At 29.0% G+C, this 20,955-nt stretch overlaps 2 protein-coding genes across 2 annotated transcripts in view; both read left to right on the top strand.

The window, feature by feature from the left end:
* The window catches only part of LOC111635592 (microtubule-associated protein RP/EB family member 1-like), a 49,856-nt gene continuing 28,901 nt past the window's right edge, over positions 1–20,955 (top strand). Inside the window, exon 1 of the mRNA XM_023380596.1 lies at positions 1–172. The gene's annotated coding sequence lies outside the window, so the exon portion shown is untranslated. The remainder of the gene's footprint in view (positions 173–20,955) is intronic.
* On the top strand, positions 13,611–19,644 carry LOC111635591 (protein CIP2A homolog). Its single transcript, XM_023380595.1, has 2 exons — positions 13,611–13,671; positions 16,964–19,644. Exon 2 carries the CDS (start codon positions 16,988–16,990, stop codon positions 19,586–19,588), a length of 2,601 nt encoding a protein of 866 aa, XP_023236363.1. The 5' UTR covers positions 13,611–13,671; positions 16,964–16,987; the 3' UTR covers positions 19,589–19,644.

Here is a 20,955-nt window from a genome sequence, read left to right as displayed (position 1 = left end):
ATTTCAAAAATCAGAGGTCGCTACAATCTGATAGCACTGCAGCAATTGAAGCGATCGTTGGATTAGGATATTTCACAGATCATATTAGAACGTTGCACCGCAAATAAGTTAAAGTGCTCTTGATGAACCATATTTCCTCTGAGGATTATTCCTGAAAGCCTTGAATTTGCACGTAAGTTGTCTTATAGGCTACGTTACTTCGATTTTATAGTTATGTTGATTATGCTTTAACTCCTGTTTAATTATTTGATGCGAGCAGGATGCAAGCACGTAATTGACATTTATTTATTTACGATTGTTTTCCAATCTTTTTCCTGTTTATCATTAATTCTTCTGATAATATTTAATGATAATTCTCGAACATTGTCAAGATATAACAAACGATTTTTTTAACAGTTAATACGTGTGTTTTCAGATACTGCAGAAGACTTCTAAGTTAGTCAATATTTAGGAATTAATCAAAAACGATGGACTTTTTAGATAATTTAATGGAAAAAAATATGTATGTAAATATATGTAATAATATTGTTTATGATGATGATGATGAAATGGTATTATTTAATGAAAATTTTATATTTATTGATTCACATATTATGATGCATATTAAAAAAATTAGAATGAATGCAGCAAATTAATTTGTTGGCGTTTTCTCCGGTTTCCACTTCATTTAATGTCTGAAAGTTCTGAAACATCCCATGCTGTTTGTTCATTCTCTCATAAATATTGTTTAATTGTTTACAGATTGCTGAATGGATTTGCTTTTAAAACATAAAAAAAGTCATTAATATTTTGACAACTTTATTTTATCTTGTTTTTATTTCGGTTTATTTTGTAAAATAGAGATCAAACTTCTGCAAATTATATGCATATTAATAACATATGTTGTTTACAGTTAATACTTTTCATCATTAATAAATATACAGATAAAATATATAAGCATTTATCAAAACACTTATCAATACTCACAATATATATATATATACTTGCGTATACGTATAAGAAAGAAGAAGTAGAATATAATGTTTTACACACTATAGAAAAAAACAAGTAAGTAACAAAATAAAAAAATTATTAAAATACCAGCATGCTAAAACTTCATGCACAATTTAATTGTTAGCAAAAAGTGAAAAAATTAAGTTAAAGTTATGTTAATGTAAAATAGTTAATATCATATACTTGTCAAATATATTGTAGATTAAAAGTTTAATAAGCATGGATGAAAGATAGCATTTCATTTCAGTAAAGTTTAACTTGCATGACAATAATGTCATATTATTGATTTTCAAGAGATCAAAAAAAAAAAAAACCTGATTAAACAGAAAAATGTCATATGAATATATCATTTTCCATGTATTCATGTTTGTATCTCATTTTCTCTTCTTGTTGTTTCTTTAATTTTTTTCTAAAAAAATTAAGTGTCAATAATTTATATTTTTTTTAGTAATTTATTTCAATGTTGCTTGATAAATCAAATCATAAAAGTTTTAGGTTTTTTATTATTATTATTATTTTTTTTCTTTTTACATCTTTCTGTTTTCTCAAATTATGATCCAAACAAATTTTAATTAACTATTGAATATTCTGTTATATATTAATATATGAAGAAAAAAATAACAGTTCTTCATTTTTAGCTATTTATTATATAGTTTTGCATTGTTTATTTTTAGGATTACTACCAAAATATTTTTTTAGTTATAATTTTTTTGTAAATGAATGAATAAATATAAATGCATATATCAAATACAATGAAATGATAAATACAAAATTATAGAAACAATATGTATGAATGAACATTTTTAGAAGCACAGAAATAGTATTAGAATCCCAAAGAGTAATTTTTTTGGCATTATGCAGAAGCAAGATAGCTGATACGCATATGCAGAGTATGTTACTTTGCCAAATGTGTTTAATGACATTATAAAAAACTTTGATATTATTTATCATATTGAAGTAATATGTTATATTTCTGTAAGCATTATGTAAATTAACAGTTCCTGAAAATTTTAATTTACTGGCAATGAATAAATTTAAAAAATTTTTCAAAATTTCTGTAGTGCTTTGGCTTCTTGGCTGTTCAGGATCTTATTCCTCAAATTATGTTCATATACCTAACTCAACTCTGTTCATATGTCAAGTGTTTTTCAACTAGGTTCATGAACCAGCAGAAACAATTATGTAATGTATCTGTTGACAAGTGTACCTTACCCTAAAAGTTGCCTCATTCTCACAAATTCAATTACATTCTCCTTCTTTCCTTTCACCCAGCACTCAAAAGATTAGTTGTAAATGATACCTAAGGTCCTTTTTCAAGAAATGAATTTAAAACCATCAATATATATATTTTTTTTACGTATATTGGAGTTATTTTATGACAGTTGTGTTGGAATAGTGGAACATCAAAAATATATAACTCAAGATAGAAAAGACCCAAAACTCACTAAATTGGTTATTGGAAACAATTAGGCTATGACCCTGATTTGAATAATACCTCCATTATTAAAACTTTTTGGATTATTAATATGCTATATTTTTGGGGAGCTCTCCATATATTTACTTCCAATCTTATAAACAAACCCACACTCCTGAATAAAAGCAGCAACTGAAACTTAAAACCAGCAGAAAAAAGTAACAGAACTAACATTTTCGCTCATGTTAAATGGGTATCTTTAAGCTAAATGATCCAACAGCTGTTAAAACAAAAGGGAATTGCTGTATAAATGTCAAGGAGAGATGATGTAAGAAAAAGAGGGAGTGGGGAAAGGAGAGAAAGAATATCTTCCATGCAGGAGAAAAGAATCTACATTGGGAAAGTTAATGGGGGTATTTTTTTTACCCTGATATAGATGGGCATTTCAACTGTGCACATTTCATATTTATAGCTCTATCCAGAAGCAATATTTCAGATATTTAGAGCAGGTAGAAATTTATAAGATTGCCCAAAAAAATACTGCCATTAACTTTTACAATGTAGATTCCTTCCTCCTGCATGGAAGACATTACACGAAATGTAAACTTTCTATCCTTTTTCCCACCCTTTCTCTTTCTTACATCACCTCCCCTCTTGACACTTGTATGGCAATACCCCATTATTTTAACATCTGTGGGGTCATTTAGCTTGAGGATGACTAACACAGGTGAAAACATTAGCTTTGATAGTCCAAAATGCATTTTGATTATTTCATGTTAATTGCTAATGTAATCGATTTTAATGTACACTCCTTCTTGTTTTTATTAAATGTACTCCATTGATACCTGAGTGTTTGTGCTTATTATCACTGTGTGACAAGTGGTATGTAGATATAATTTATTTTGTAAAACAATTACCCTATTATGCCACTAATTTTAATACTGTTTATAATAGTAACCCTTCATAATGTTACAAGGTAGCTTGATGTAAATCAAGCTACCTTGTAACATTATGAAGCCACCTTAAGCCTGTCTTCTCTACACCCATTTATTGTTCAATGATCATACCTTTATAATGGTTCCTTTGTCTTGTATAATTTTAAGTATTATAACCTTTTTATATGTATACCAACTGAAGAGGGACTATTCTGTTAGTCCAAAATGCATTTTGGTTATTTCATGTTAATTGCTAATGTAATTGATTTTAATGTGCATCATTCTTGTTTTTATTAAATGTACTCTATTAATACCTGGGTGTTTGTGCTTATTATCACTGATGTGATAAGTCCTTATTATCTACCTCACATTAGTGGATTTTTAATTAATTTAATTAGCTCTGTTACTTTTTTCTGCTGGTTTTTGTTGCTGCTTTTATCAAGTTTACCCAGTTGTGAGTGATTTTGTCCACACACTGTTTACTGACTTTTGGACTGAAGTACTCAACAACATATGACAATTTTCTTTCATACTGTTAGCAAAATATCAGTTAATGCTTTTGATTGCATTCCCCTACATACACTTGCTAATACCTTTTCATACATTATTTACTTATTTTTTATACATTATTACAATAAACACCAACTGTACCAGAAAACTGGAACTGTACATGTAAATAAGAAATTACACCTCAATGCAAAATTTCCAGCAAAGAAATTCAATATTCTAATGTTTTCAGCCACTATTTCATGGGCTTTCGTCAGGAACTGTAGAATGGAAAAACCATTCTATGAACAGAATGCCTTTGCATTTGAATATTAAAAGTTTCAAATACATTCCAATAAAGGCTGTGAGGTATGTTATATGATGTATATTATGAGTCTAGATAGTATTTCCATGCATTTGGTACATGAATGTCATCCGTGTTGATGCAGGCTCCATTTCTGTCCGCCCTGTAGATCTCTACAGCTTCTAACGTTCTAATGTTTTGCAGGTCAAAAACCCTGTATTAGGGTAGCTTGGTCCCAACAGGGAAATCCCTGGATTGCTGGTGTAACATGCCAGAGCTATATTAATGTTTTCTTTTTGTATGTCATATTTGTGATCCTTTAACCTGGCCTACAGCAATCTGTACGTGGATCCTATATACCAATGGTGGGCAACCCCCGGTCCGCAGGCCAGCTACGGCCCGCGAAAAGTTTCTATTCAGCCCGCGAGATGTTTAGAAGAAATTATAAATAAATATTTTTTGATGTAATTCGTCTAGTTTAAATTGAATATTATTTTCTGAAGTGTTGTTGCAGCAATGACAGGAAAAAATAAGGGAGTCATTTCCTTATTCAAACAAAAAATGGGAGAACAGAATTTTTCTAAATAATTTAGATCTCATCGCATCATCCATCAAGAAAATCTATGTGCAAAAGCTATGCATGAAAAAACGTAAAATTTATTCTGGCCCATGTTATAAAAAAGGTTGCCCACCCTTGCTATATACATTACTATTCTGTGGAACCTATCATCCTGTAGTGGAATTAGTATACTCCTGGTGCTTTAGCATCCGCAGTGCCATCCTTTGCGTTAGACAGAAGGTGGAAAACGTTGGATTTTCTTTTGTACATTACGTGTATGTTTAAATCTTTTGCAATCCTTCTGTATAAGTCATGAAGGAATGGTTCGTGGCTTAGGACTACCCAATTAGCTTCTGTTTTGTTAATGTTGATATTGGTGTTGGATGACAACAAGATGTTTGGACAATAGTGTGTTGATAAATGTGTGGTTGTATCCATGGTTGGGTGCAATATGTGTCAAATGTTCTAGTTCCTTGCTGGTATCTGAATTCTCCCTAGAATATGAGTACTCTCTCGCAACCAGTGTATGGAATGCGGATATCTTATATGACCATGGGTCATCTGAATTGGCCAGTATGAATAGGGAGAAGTAAGTAGGTTTACGGTAAATTGTGGTGCTGAACTTATTATTTTGATGTCTAAGAAATTAACACTTGTGTAGCTCTCTTGATCCAATTTTAGTGTTAATCCATAGTTGTTATTGTTAAACACCTTTAACACATCCCCAATATCCGGTCTCTTTCTCCATACAATCAAAATGTCATCAACGTATCGGGTATAAATAAGGATATTGTTTGATGTTTATTAAGGACTGCTCCTCCAATTGTTGTTGCAAGACAAGTTCACAGAGATCACCTGAAATGGGGCTACCCAAGGATACTTCCTTTTTTGGATGTACGTGCATTTATCAAAATAAAAAAGGACAAATTGCACAATAAGTGCATAAGCTCTAATATCTGTGAGTTGAACAACTGAGCATCAGGTGTAAAACTTAGAAAGAAATCTCTTAATGCACAAAAACATAGTTTTGCGCATTAAGAGAACAAATAGATGGAAACATGGAAACAAAATCAAACACTGAGATATTCATTTCTGTTTAAATCGATATCAGCAAGTTTGAAGAGAAGTGTACCTGAATTGGAAATCATATATGTATATGATTGAATACATTATTATTTATTGTGCATTTAATCTCCACCTATTTATTGTTATTGTGTAATAGATTTCAAATTTGTTACATTCTTCTGCATGCAAGTTTCTTTGTTCTTTTTGTTCCATTCTCTTTCTCTTGTGAGACAATCTTAATTCATCAAAAATGCTTGAAGTTTAGTATTAAAAAATGTTTTGTTAACACCAAATGTCTTAGATAAACGAAAAGCTGATTGATAAGTTCATAATTGCAATATGTATGGCTGTATAACTCACCACAAATTGGAATTATCAACTTTTCTAAATACAGATAACTTCTGTGTAAGTTATCTGCACAAAATTACAAATTATGAATTTCAGCTTTATATATGCTGGAAATAAAGATGCTCCTACTTTGCAGTATATCATATAATATTACCAAATACTTTTTTCTCTCACTAAACTTCATATGCATTTGGAAGCCAATCATGCTGAATACAGTGATACCCCAAACTTACGCGATAGGTGGGACCGAGCGATAACCACGTAAGTTGGGATATAATTTCGCAATTTGTGTAAAATTCAAGTGGGATGTATGTAAGCTAATAAATGTTCTCGTTAATCTTATCTCGTCTTTTGATTCATTCACGGTTACAAGAAATCACAACATAGAGTCTCTCGAGTCTCCGTAGATATAACAAACACAGAAATAAATAACACAAAATAAATTGTAGCTATGTGTCGATTCCACGCAACATGTCTGAACATGTAAGCCGAACAATAGTGTGGGGGGGAGTGAGTAATCAAGAGCTGCGTGGCACTCAAACAAAAGACGAATCGACGAGATTTGAAAATCGCATAACTCCGGGTTCGTGTAAGTCGAGGTATTACTGTACAGCTTTTTAAAGAAACATTGGGATTTGCTGAAAAATTCTAAAGTTTTGATGCTTAAACTTGCTAAAACAGATAAAGTGTAATAATCATATTAAGTTACCATACTTAATGGCAAAGATTAAGATCACATTATTGGAGAAATGCTTATCAAGTCTTATGTAAAAAGATATTGTAACATATATGTTAAACAAAGCAGTTTGCCCATAATATTAGTACAGAACAATTACCAAGTAATATTACCACTTATTAAGATATTTCTGCTGATATAGAAAAAGAGCTAGTTGACTGAAACTTTGCATTGAAAATTCATCAAAGACAGACATAGAGTTGTAGAGTCAATCAGTAAAATTTTTTTGAACCCAATGATCTGACCTTAAATTTTACTATTAGTAAATGTGAAGGGTGAAAAATGCTTTTTAGTTAGTATCTAAAGAAATTTCTTAGAAAATAGACACTTTGATAAATTTAAAGAGACATTCATCTATAAAGGCTATTTCACAACAAAATTTTATGCATATTACATGAAATGTGCTGTATACTTTTAGAAAATAGATTTTATTAACTTAAACAAATACAGGTAACCCCGTATAACACGGCACTTCTATAGCACGGATTCACTCTAACGTGGTTTGAGAATTGTGTAAAACCCTCGTACAACATGAAATGTAATAAATTTTCACATACTTAAGTACTAATAGTTTACGAAAATTATTACTTTTGTGAACTATTAGTACTTAAGTGTGTAAATTTTCTTTTCCACCTTCTGTAGATACATGTAATCCTTCTCAAACTTGTTTCAACAAGTTTCGAGAAGGCCAGATCTCAGAACTTCTGATTTTGTGTTGCCAGATGTTTTCCCTTACTCCATACTTGCTTTATTCTTCATAAGTGCTTAGCACCATATAAGGAAATTTATAAAGATCTTTTAACTAAAAGCAAGCAATCTAAAATAACATATTTTTTGCAAAAGATAGTACATGAATCTGAAGATAATGCAAAAAAATGCTCAGAGGATAAAGATATCTTTCCAAAAAGAAAACACTCTCGGTTAATAGTGCTTAGTGATGATGAAGAAAACATTGTTTAATTTATATTAATATGTATCGCTTAAGAAAAATTTATCTTAATTAACATATTTATCTTAATTATGTAAATATAATAGCATGTTTTTTCATTTTTGGAACCTAATCTCTCTTTTCGTACTAGTTCTTTGTTTCATATAACATGGATTCGCATAACTCGGCAATTTTTGGAACATAAGTCCCGTGTTATACGGGGTTACCTGTAATTTCCTACCAGTGGTTGACATGAATATAACTATTCCTATAGTAGCTGGAGTAGGAGAAACTACTTTGCAGACAAATTACATCATTCATAAAATTGTTATTTTTTGTTTTATTGTATTTAAATTTTTAAAAAATGATTTAAATTTAAATCAATCAATTTTTGATAATTAACTAATGAAAGTGGAATTCTTTTGGCTGATTGAGATGTAATATGTTTCTCTATGTGACACAAAATCACCAAGGTTTGAAAATTTGCTTTGCCAGCAAATTAATTACTTAAATCTTAACTTTATTGAGCAAATGAACATAATGAAACACTAAAGTTAATTCTTTTTAACCTTACACCATACAACATACTTTAAAAGTAAAATAAATTTTATATTATTTCACTGTATATATATGTAAAGTCATTTCGGGAACACGTCTTAAAGTATGATCTTCGAAAATAATCTCCAAGAAATCATATAAAATAAACGATATTTAAAAGTTATCATTACTTATATCATGTATTTTTTTATCCAAAAACTAGTTTTGGAAGTGTTATTAGAAAAAACTTTACTTATAAATAGAAATATGCTAAAATATTTTGTCTGACAGCACATGCATCATTTTAGTGAACGCAGCTGTAATTGGCCAAAAATAATTTAAAGTGAACACAGCCATACAGTGCTAGACCTCAGTAGTGGGTAAAAGCGATAACATAACCAACTGTCAGTGTGTCTCTCCAAATAAATTATAATTAAGTAATAAGTATCTTTAAATTCATTATTCACAGACCGTACATCAATAGTTCATCAACCTGGGAATGCGTTTATTAGTTTTAAATATTGATAAAATACTTTTTAGAGTACTGTACAATAATAACAATCTAACCTGAAACATTTTACATTAACTGGGTCAGACTGCATCTAAGATGGCTGCCATAAAATCAAAGCACACACTAATTTGAAATTGTCATTTCGTTAACAGTCATTTCGGCAATGTTCCCAGACATGATGACACGTTCTCGAAATGATGACTTTGTTTCCAAAGTGGATTCTCTTACAATTTTTCATTAACTTACTTTGTGTTGTGTGTATGTCATTTCCAATAAGTTAACATACTTATTGGTTTTTTCTTCATAGCAATATGGATACTCTCGATGCAGGAAAAAAAAACAAAAAAAGAACATTAAAGAAACATAACAAAGATACTGCGGCTTATTTGCGCCAAAGAGAAAAGGCTAATGCTAGAAAAAGAAAGTTTTTAGATAAGATCACCGATGAAGAGAGAGAAATTAAAAAGGCTAAGGACAGAGAATATTATAAAAAGAAAAAAGCAGTAAAGAAAGTGAAGAATATTGTTGATATGACCGAGCAAGAAAAGTGAAAGCAGAGAAAAGATTGGAAAAAAGCATAAAAAAAATACAGAAAAGAAAAAGGCATTAGCAAATATAATAAGTAATACGCCGCCACAATCAGATAAGTCAGCCACAATACCTTCAGTGAGAAGACAAGTAGGAAGAAAACAAGTTCGGAAAGATAGAGCAAAAGCATACCAAAAAAATAAAAAAAAATAAAAACAGGAAGAAACTATAGTTCAAATGAAACGAAAAATTGAGTCTTTAAAAAAAAAACTTCAAAGAAGAGACGCAAAAATGCAACTTGTACCTACACAAAGTTGATTCTTTAATTAAAGACATTCACGTACCTCCTGAAGTGCGCAAAAGCCTTTTGTTTAGTGAAGTATTGAATAAAGGCTTGACGCTTTGAAAAAGGCTGACGCTTTGCCAAAGAGAATTCCAAAGAGAGAGGTCTTCCAAAAATTTATCAGTGGAAGTACTTTGAAGAAATACAAATTGCTCCATATGGCTAAGATTTTACCAAAGCAAAGACACAATAAATTGATTCTAATGTCTGATGCCAAATTTTGCGAGATTGTTTTGAAACCAGAAGTTTGTCAAAAAGTGATAGATTTCTTTGAACAAGATGATGTCAGTCGAATGTGCCCAGCTAAGAGAGACTTTATTTTAAAAAATGGTATTAAGAAACAAAAGTGCATCCTCTCATTTAAAGTTAAAGCCCTGACATCAAAATTCGTAAAAGAAACTGGGCTTCACTTATCTTATACGACTCTACTCAGAGCAAAGCCATTTTGGGTTGTAGCTCCAAAATTGAAGGACCGAGAAAATTGCTTGTGTGTCAAGCATGAAAATTTTGAATTAAAATTTAATAAACTGAAAAATGCGCAAGACCTTAAACACGGATGTATAGAAAAGTTTATTGAGGATTACAATTGTGATATTACTTCTTATGACTGCATGAATAGTTTGTGTGAAAAATGCAAAAATCAGGAAGTTGAGTCAGAAGATAATACAGATTCTCTGACATATTTTCAATAAAAGTCCATTCATGAAGATAAAATTGTAAAAAATGTGAAAGACTTTTAAGATTACAAAAAAGGTTCCTATTTATAGTCAAGAAAACATACATCCAAATTTGATATCTCCTGGGACATTCTTGTTAATTAAAGTCCCTACTCAAAAGACAAATACCTATTATAGATATGTTGCTATCTGCCAGACATATGACGATGACAGGGAAATTTCAATAAATTTCTTGAGATCTGTGTGTAAAAGTACCTGAAAATTCAGACTGGAATTAAATGATGTCTTATATTAACTTTGAGCAAATAATTAGTATTATTCTGACACCATTAATAAAAAAAGAACAGAATTGACAATGTTAATTATTTCGTTACTAATATTGATGTTTTCGAAAAAATTGAAGAATTAGTTTTTGCTTTGTAACAAGCTTTTGTTTCAGATTTATTTTAGATTGTATTATATAACTTTTCTTGAACTAAGTAAAGGTAATTTTATGTTAAGTACAAATGTTATGGCTTTATAAATAAACAATTTGATTTCTGAAACTGTCGTTCATAATTAAAATATAACCTTACTACCCTATAATATCATTCTCATCATTCAGTAAATACTCTTATCATTCAGGGAATGCCTGATCATTTCCGAGAACGTTACTAAAATTGAATAAAACATTTACAATTTTAGTTATTGTCACAAAAAAATATTGTAGTTATATTAAAAAACATTACTTCTATGCATGTAATGTGAATTTAATTATAAAAGTTACTGATGTTTTTATATTTCTTAAATTGTATATATGAAAATAGCAACTAATCTTCATTTTTGATGTATGGTGGTGCCTTGTATAACGTACGCCTCGAATAATGGATGCTGCGAGCAACAGACTTTCTGTTTGGCCATTACATGACTCGAGCAACGGACTGGCTGCGAACAATGGACTTTCCGTTCGGCAGTTACGTGAGGCAAACAAGTGCGAATGATGTTATCACTCTTTTGCTGTTGCCAGTGACAATCTGCTATTTTTATAATATATTAGTATTATCAGAATATATTATTAGTATATCTGAAGTACAGATGTTGGGATTCGGCTTGCTCCCTTGTTTATTACGTACATCACCTCAGTGCAGGGTATTTACATTTATTCAAGTGTTGTGCAAATTATGGCTTCTAAAAAAACAGAAAGGTGATTTCAATTGAAACAAAGCAAAAAAATCATCAGAAGGAGTGAAAGTTGACAAAAACTTCCTTGTCAAATGGGGAGAGGTTCAGAAGTTTCCCAATACTCATTATCCAAATAGAGCTGAGGCCAACAGGATCAATGATCTCTACAATGACACCCTTGCCCATCATTTCTGACAGGTGTTGAAGAAGAGAGAGAAACAGATCACCTTGGATGTGTTTTTCAAGAAGCAAGCTGCCAAAAAACAAAGAATGGAACAAGAGGAGTTGACCCTGCAAGCCCCGGTAGACTCTCCTGAATCTGACTCCGATTAAAAAACAATAAAAAGAAACCTGCTGCAATGTGTAAAAAGTCTGTATCTGTATGAATGTGTGAAGAAAGTGTTCCTCCACCTCCTCCTCACAACATCTGACTACTCGGCATAATTGGTGACTGCTCCATTTTCATTTTTTTAATGGTACAGTATGGTTATTTTATGCTGCGGAATGAATTATATGTTTTAACATGTATTTCTATGGAAAAATGTGTTTCGTATAACGGACTTTTCACTTAATGGACGTGCAATTGGAACAGATTAAGTACGTTATACGAGGCACCACTGTATTTTGCTTTAAAAAGATTTTGTGCATATTATTATTATCATTTTTTTAAATAATATTGATGAATATATACCTATGCCATTTAATAAAGCAAAAAAAAACTTTTGTATTTTTTGGACATTTCATTAACTTTACAAAAATGTTCCCAAAATGACCATTTTTAGTGAAGGCTCTGTTGCAAAGCAATATTATAAAAAAAAGTAACGGATTCTATGCGATGCCCTATCAAGTATTGTTTAAACAGAAATTTAGTGACAATATAAAGTAATTGTCATCATTAACGCTTGTAATATTTTTTGTCATAAAACTAATCTGGAAATTTGTGACCTTGGCGATTTTGAGCCATGTACTGAAAAGTTTTTCTGAGGTAAATTTGTTATATCTATAATTTTTTGATTCTCACCATATATTTTAGTATAATGTTTTATACAGAAATTTTAGATAAAAATATTCAGATACCCATGGTATCTTTCTTATAAAAGGAATCATAGTGTGACGTTTTAAAAAGAGAAAAGGTCAGAGTTACACTTTAAATTTGCAAGTCTAACTTTTTGTTTACCAACTTCACCACGCTGAACAGATGAAGAAAATGACCTTTCAAGACTTTCACTGTTAATAGTACTTATTCAGTACAGTGATATTTCATACTTTGAATGCTAAATTTGACAAATGTTTACTTTGGAATTCAAACAATGTTTCAAAGTTTGAAATGCATGTGCAGAAAAAGAATGCATTTGAAAATTAAATGCATTCTTTTCCTGCATTTCAAATTTTGACTTAAATTTAATATAGTATTTTATATGTAAATGATATTCGGCATTTCAATAAAAATTAAAAAGAAAAAATATATTTTTGTCTGTTATTCATTGATTTTTAATAATTTCTTCCTGCAAGTTTTCTTTGTCAATAGCTTTTGGGCACCTTTACATTTTGTATTCTTTAGTTCAAAATTTTCTGAATGGAGCTTTTTAAACCTCATCTATATATATAACCCATTCAAAGTGTCCGTCTGTCCCGTAACCGTTTGATAACGGACACTAGAGGCGCCCCTATCGTGTGTCATATTTCAAACATTCAAATTAACAATTTTAATTCTTATTTAAATTAACAATATGAATTATTATTATTCATTTGGCCCATAAATTATTATTTGGTCAATATAACAATATAAATAATTCAGTATATTTGTAATAGGAATTTATTATTTCAGGGGCTTATATCTCGCGAAGGATCGCGAGTAGGGGTATGGTTCCTTTGACTTTATTGTTCGCACAGGGGCTACAGTTTGGGGGGGTCGCCACCTCTTCATTCGGAGGGTAAATCTTACCATTGGAACTTTAACAGAGCTGTACAGCATATTGATAGGAACAAAAAAGTCAAAGGAACCGTGCCTCATGGAAATTTGTAAAGAACGCCCACTAGGGGGCGTCCCGGGCTACTAGTTGAAAATAGTTCGTTTGACTGGATGTAAAAATTCTTTAATTAGTCTGGAAACGGGGGACTTAATTCTTGCATTCTGTGAAAACGGGTAAGATTGGCTATAATGTAATTATCTTAATCTTCACTATCGTTACTTTTTGCCCACAAATAAAAACCCAGCGAAGCGGGTCCTTGCAGCTAGTTTGATATGTTTGAACTTTAGGAGCATCTACTCATATACATTATGAATTTTTCTTACTTTTTGTATTATGATGATCCTTTCTGAAAATACATAATATACCTGATTATGTTTTTTATCTGAAGATGTATCAACTTGATTTTATTCAAACAAAATATGAAGTAAAAAGTTTAAAAAAACTTCTAAACAAAGAATGTTTTAATCCAAATGTCTTCCAACCATAACACTGTCCGCAAAAAACATTCATCAGTGTTGTGTTTGTTACAAAATGCACTAACGTTTTCGACCTCCACCGAGGTCGTCTTCAGGTGCTGACTAAGCGCTGTGTCCCCTTGACGAATGGGGACAAGTGGAGGGGTGAAACGTGATACACGCAATATTTACATCTTGGACGACATTGTTCTAACAGTCAAGGGGAGACAGCGCTTAGTCAGCACCTGAAGAAGACCTCGGTGGAGGTCAAAAATGTTAGTGCATTTTGTAACGAGCACAACACTGATAAAGGTTTTTTGTGGACAGTTAATATTTTAATCTCACATTAGCAATGTGTTAAATTTTGTAACTATTGTAATTCAATCATATATCTATGTTAAGTAAGGACAACTGTTAAAAATACTCAAACTTTCTGTTCAACCCAATATAACCTTTACCTATTAACCGTGTCATCTAAGAAATGTTTGGAAGCAATGACGCCTAAGAGAAAAATAGTATCAACAATCCAGATGAAAAAGGAACTTTGCAAAGCAGGAAAATAACACGTGTGGCAGAACTAGCAGCCATATTTAAGATGAAGTTGATAGTATGTCTCCAGTAAATGAAATTTTCATTTTATTATGCAGTATTTACATATTTTATTTATTTTCATGTTTTAATTTATTATTAGGGCATTTAATTGTTATTTTTACCTTAAATTATGTGTGTTTGTTTTACACAATGATATGAGCAATCTCAGCACCACTAACTTCTGAATTTGTAGTCCTGTTACCAATTGGTTGGGCTGTTGACTTTCTTTAACATAGGAAGTAAAGGAAGTTCACTATCTATGTCTCTCTAATCTGTGGTTAGCTCTTGCCAAGTAGCTTGTTTAGCAACCATTGCAATTATGAGTTTGAAATTCTGTTTGTTAACCAACTTGTTTGAAAAGCGAGTCATTCGAAAACTGAGATTTGACTGTACCCAAAAGTTATATAATTCTTTTTCAAAAGTTTAGAAACTTTATCATTAAAAGTATAGTATTTACAAATGAAATACTATTTATACATACAGAAATCTAACATTCTATTTATTTCCTTGATTAAACAAATAAGTTACAAAATGTGTTAAAAATTTTAATTCAAAACATTTATTTTGAGGATATAATTTGGCAATAATAATCATAAGTATTTATTAAAAATTGAATTATGACTGTTTACAAAAAATTATAAAATTTTTCGAATCTATCTTTCATCCTTTTAACACACCACAGAAGAACAGTATATTGGCTTGGATAAACTTTCATGTTATCATGTATGCTGTTATAAGTATTTATTAGTAAGTTATAATTATTATTGTCAAATTATAGCTCAAGGATATATAGCAGCTGGAGGGTTAATTAATCCAAGATGCCCTTGATACATTGGCAATGTCAGCCAATCTCTGAGTGAAGAAAATATGCAGTTTAAAATATATGATTAAAATCAGTATTTAACATATTGGATTTTAAGGAGCTTATATGAAAACTTTATATATTTATAGTGTTAAGCTTCATCATCATGATGATTCACAACAATCGTTTAAAATTTAGTAAATCAATTTGTTTAAAAGTTTTTATTCCTGAATTAAAATAACTACATGCATTTAAAATTTGTTTTAATATTAAAATATTTATTTTTATTTCATTAAAATATTTTTTAAATATATAATTTAAAAAAAATTGATTTAAAATAGCAATTAGCTCTATAATTACTATAAACAAACTTGCAGTTAATATTGAATCTAATAAAATTGTTAATAATTTATTTATGATTTTTATTATAAAAGTAGCTTTTCTAATTTTTTTAATTTTTAATGAATTTTTTTAAAATGTGAATTTTATAGGTTTTTATAACATATACTATAAGGGGTCATCCATAAATTACTTAAGGGTGATTTCAGCCATTCTAGACCTCACCCATCCACCCCTGTGTAAGAAACTAATCTTTTCTTTGATCCACCCTCCCTTTCCCTATCTTATGTAATATTTAGGAAAGATTTTAACAAGAAACATTTTTTTATGAAACCTTAAAAATCTTAGGTCCAAAATACATAAATATTAATTAGTTAATTAAAATGTACTAATATTTATAAAACACTTTGTGAACAAATTTTAAAATATAAAAATTTAATGAATTCAAATAAACAATTTATTTTAAGAACTTTATTTTTTTAATTATTAACAATCTTTTCATTATTATTATCATTAATCAACATCATAATATTCATTTTTCTATTAATTTTAATTTTCACAAAAGGATGCAAAAAACTTTGACAGATCGACTAGCTAGTACATGTGTAAACAGAAACGTCATACAAAACGAACCAAGATAAAAGAGAGAGGAATCACAACATAGCCTTTCTTCCATGATAAAAAAAATATGTAGAGCGTGAGTCTGCGAGCATTATTATTCTATCACATCACACGAGATGGCATTGGTACAATGAGCGTTCTTAATTGAAACCAACAAATTGAAGCCAAATTCAAAATTCCACCACTCAATGAGATCAAAAAATAAGAATATTACGTAAGAAGATATCTATTACTCCAATACCCGAGTAAGAAATCCTTGAACCCCACCCACTCCAAAATACCTTACGTACTTTATGGATGGCCCTTAAATAATAAATATTTAGATTTACTCGTATAGTAGTTAAAAATTTAAATACCATATTATTAATTTTTATTAATACTAGAAGTTTGAATCTTTGTATTAATAAATAGAATCATTAGAAAAGTTGCTATATTTTTCATAATGCTTCAATTCATCAACATTTTTAGTTAACTAAATTATAAAATTAAAATTGCTTGAAATAAGATGTTTTAACTTTTTATTTTCTTCAACTTTTCTTATTTAACAAAATATCTTTTTCTGTGGAAAAAAACTCTTTGGAAGCTTTACTCTGTTTTCAAAAATTCTGATTTTGAACACTAGACGATTGAATAAAAAATATCACTAATTTCTTTCAGGGTATCTAAAGATAATTAAACAAGATGGATATAAGTAGTGCCTTGAAGTCTTTAACAGTAGCAGTCAATCAACATAATATTAATGCAACGGAACAAAATTTAATTCAATTACAGAGAAGTCTTGATATTTTAATTGGCTTAACAACAAAAATTACAGATTTTGATCAATTGGATCCAGCAAGTTTAGTTTTAACAGAATCAATTTCAAGTTTATCAAATATTTTTCTCAATGCTAAATCAAAATTAGGATTAATTCAGAGAGTTTTGACATTATTACAAAACTTAATTCAAAGCCAAAAAATGAAAGAATTTTTATGTTCAAAATTTAATATTTATTCAATTATTACAGTTCTTCTTCAGAATAATGATCATATTGAAACTGTTCTCAATCCTTGTCTTTTGCTATTAAGTAATATAACATATAATTTAAAAATTGATCAAATTGATAATCTTATGGAACAGTTAATATATTTATTAATTAATCACATAGAAAATGAAAAACCAGATATTGAAATGTTATGCTTTCGCATACTTAGTAACTTGTGTCGGAAAAATTCTTCAGTTCAGTCATTTATAAAAAATATCCCAACTTCAAAACAATTGTATAAAATACTTATAGATAAACTTAATCATCCTTGCAGATATGTCATGATAAACTCATTATATATACTTGCAAATTTAATTTTAGATAATGAAATTGGTGAAAAATTATTCAGCACCAAAAATATAAATAAAACATTTCAGTTGATATTTAATCTTGCTGTTTCTGAAGACCTTCAAGCAAAACAAACTGCAATTGATCTTCTTATGGATTTATTAGAATCTCCAAATATGCTTAAGAAATTCATAAATTATAAATATTTAGTACCTTCATTAGAGAAGATAATTCATAGTTGGTTAAAAAATGAGACTGCCAATAATACAATCTTAATTTTAAAATTATTGTTAGGATTTATATCAGTTCCAAATCTAAAAACACAAATATCTTTGTTATTATTTCCAGTAAATGAAGAGTATAATTCAGATGTTATATTAAAATTAATTTCATGGATTGATAATTCTGAAGAGTTAGAAGTTTCAATACTATCAATAAGACTCTTAATAGAAGTTATAAAAGAACAGGTTACAAATGGAAAAACTTTTGCAATAGAGTTAATTAAAATAAAATTTGATTATATAATAAATCAGATTGAACAAATACCAGTAAGCAAGAAGGAATTTGAGAAGCAAACTTTTTTGTTAGAGATGTTGATTGAAATATGTAAAATGTCTCAATACAAAAAATGCATTGCAACTTTATTAAACATCAATAATGTTGAAGGGGTAATTATGAACCAGTTAGAAACAAATTGTCTTTGTTTGGGAGAAGACCCTGATGATTATTCACAAGAGGGAGTTGCCATGATTTTAAATATTTTTACATTTCTGATAGATTTAAATGATGAAATTAATATAATGGAACGCTTAGATAGAATTATAAAACATAATAATATTACATCACTTGTTTCTTTTGTAATTGGTTCAGAAGATTCAAAAAAAATTTATCAAGTAATGAAGTTAGCTTTAACATCAGAAATTCTTTGTGAATTGATTTCAAAAACTATTGCAATTAATAATAATTCAAATTGTTTATCAATTGAAAAAGAAGAAACTTTATGTAGAAGTAATTATGAATTAGAAAAAAATATAAAAAATAGTCTATTAGAAGAAAAGCATCTAGATAACGTTGATGAGATTATTAAAAAAATACAGAATGGATTGACTTTTGAAGAGATAAAATCATCAGAAATTATAGATATATATGATTATAAGATTGATGTTCTCATGACAAAAAATCAACAACTTCAAGAACTAATTGATATCAAATCAGCAGCATTACAACAAACTGACCATCTTTTAAATCAATTCAGAAGCCAGCAAATTCAGCATGAAACAGAAATGTTAAAAATGAGAAATCTCTTAAAACAGTTGAAATTTCAAAATGAAAAATTAGAGAATGAGTTTAAATTATCTGATCAGGTTCAAAAAGAACTTAAAACAAATCTGAATATAGCAGAACAAACTATTAAAAAACAAAAGAAGAAATTAGAAGAACAACATGAAACTATAAGTGAATTATCACAAACAATTAATAACAAGCAGCAATCTTTAGAAAATATTCAGACTGAATATAATAATGTTTTGGAAATGAATACCATTTTACAGAGACATTCTGAAACTATGAAACAGAAACAAGACACATTAAATGAACAGATATCAGATTTGAATTTGGAGAAAAAAAATCTATTTAAGCAATTGAAAGAGAAAGAGAATACTCTGAAGGAATTAAATGAAACAATCCAGAAATTAGAAGAAAGTCTACAAGAAAAAGAGAAAAGCTGTGAAATATTACTTACAGAAAATAATTCTAAAACACAGCTTATTGAAAAGCTTCAATCAAACAAATGTAAACTAGAAGAGAAATTAAATTGTTTAGAACTTCTTTGTCAACAACAAGAAGCGACCATAAAAGATTATAATGTACAGATTCGTAATTTAACAGAACAATTAGACAGACACAAACAAATTACTGAAATGATTCATAATTTAAGTTCAGTGCCAGTTTCAACATCATCAGTATCATAAATTATACATATAATTTTTTATGTTATAAATGTTTGGTTTTGATAAATATAGTAGAAACTGACTAAAAATTAGTTTCTCTACTATTAAAACTTAAATATATAAAAATTTGTTTAAAAATAGTTTTGAATTTTAGAATGTATAATAATAAATAATAATTTGTTTTATAAAATATTTTACTATTATATAAAGTTATTGTTTATGTAATTTATTAAAATTTAAAATTAAATCATGAAATTGACTAACTATTACAAGAGAATTTTTGTCTTTAGATTATATAGGATTTAAAAAATTATATCATATATGACATCCTTTTAATTAAAAACCTGAATTATTGAACATATTTGCAAATTAGAAGAATATCCATGAAGGCGTAGATGCAACTGAAGCTCAAAATAACACTATATTGAAATTTTTGGAATATAATTCTTAAAAAATTATCAAATTATAGAATCAATGATAAAGATTATATATTGATACTTCTTTAAGCAGATGATTGTCAGAAAGTCAGCATCAACATTATAATGTACAATATCAAGATGTTGAAATGGGGGTCAATGACTGAATTAAACTAAATTCAGTCATTGATATATTAGATGTTCATTTGCCAAATCAATTAACTCCACAAAACAAAAGTAGAGAAAATGATAAAATAATATATGTTCTTTTTTAAATTTAAAAAATTTTGTAAAAAACATTGTAGAATGTATTATTACAGGCATAGCTTTTATCTAACAACAGATAAAATAACAATTATTCCAAGGCTATAATATTTTTACTCTTTTCACTTAACTAAGGGAGTTAATCGATTTGACCTGGAAATCGTTCACATAATCATTGGTCATTAGTATGTAGTAATATCAACAATAAATGAATATTGTAGTCTGTTAGTAGATATGAATCAGCCTGAGTTAGAAGGGTCTGTAAGAAGAAAGGGATGGTAAGAGACATGATTAACTCACTCTTAATTCTAATGATACTATGTGAGTAGCATAATGCTTAATTCTAATGCTACTATGTGAGTAATAAAATTTGTAAGGAAGTAAAACAATAAAATTATTTATGATAAAAACATTTTAGAAATGTATTTGGTTGAACTGAAAGTTAATTCGGATTTTAGAAAGAAATAAAATATACTATTTTGAAATAAATAAAAATCTTTAATCCACACTCACTCACCCTTCTGTTTGATAACCTTATGCCACCTGACAGGTAGTTTCATAATTCCATTGTGTAGAATTGGGTGGGTTTCTGATTGAAGAAATTATTGATGTGATTTTTGATACCTTTTACATTTATGCCATTTAAATTATTCTGCAACGAACAAAAAAGATAATAGTCTGAGGGAGCAATATCTGGAGAATATGCAG

Source organism: Centruroides sculpturatus, unplaced genomic scaffold (assembly GCF_000671375.1).
Source record: "Centruroides sculpturatus isolate CEXI.00-Female unplaced genomic scaffold, Cexi_2.0 scaffold970, whole genome shotgun sequence".
Taxonomy (NCBI): domain Eukaryota; kingdom Metazoa; phylum Arthropoda; class Arachnida; order Scorpiones; family Buthidae; genus Centruroides; species Centruroides sculpturatus.
The sequence above is the reverse complement of the archived record's forward strand: the minus strand, read 5'-3'. Positions and strand labels throughout refer to the sequence as shown.

What these genes read in the sequence shown, in the direction of transcription:
- LOC111635591 (XM_023380595.1), top strand. Translation starts at nt 16,988, where the DNA reads ATGGATATAAGTAGTGCCTTGAAGTCTTTAACAGTAGCAGTCAATCAA.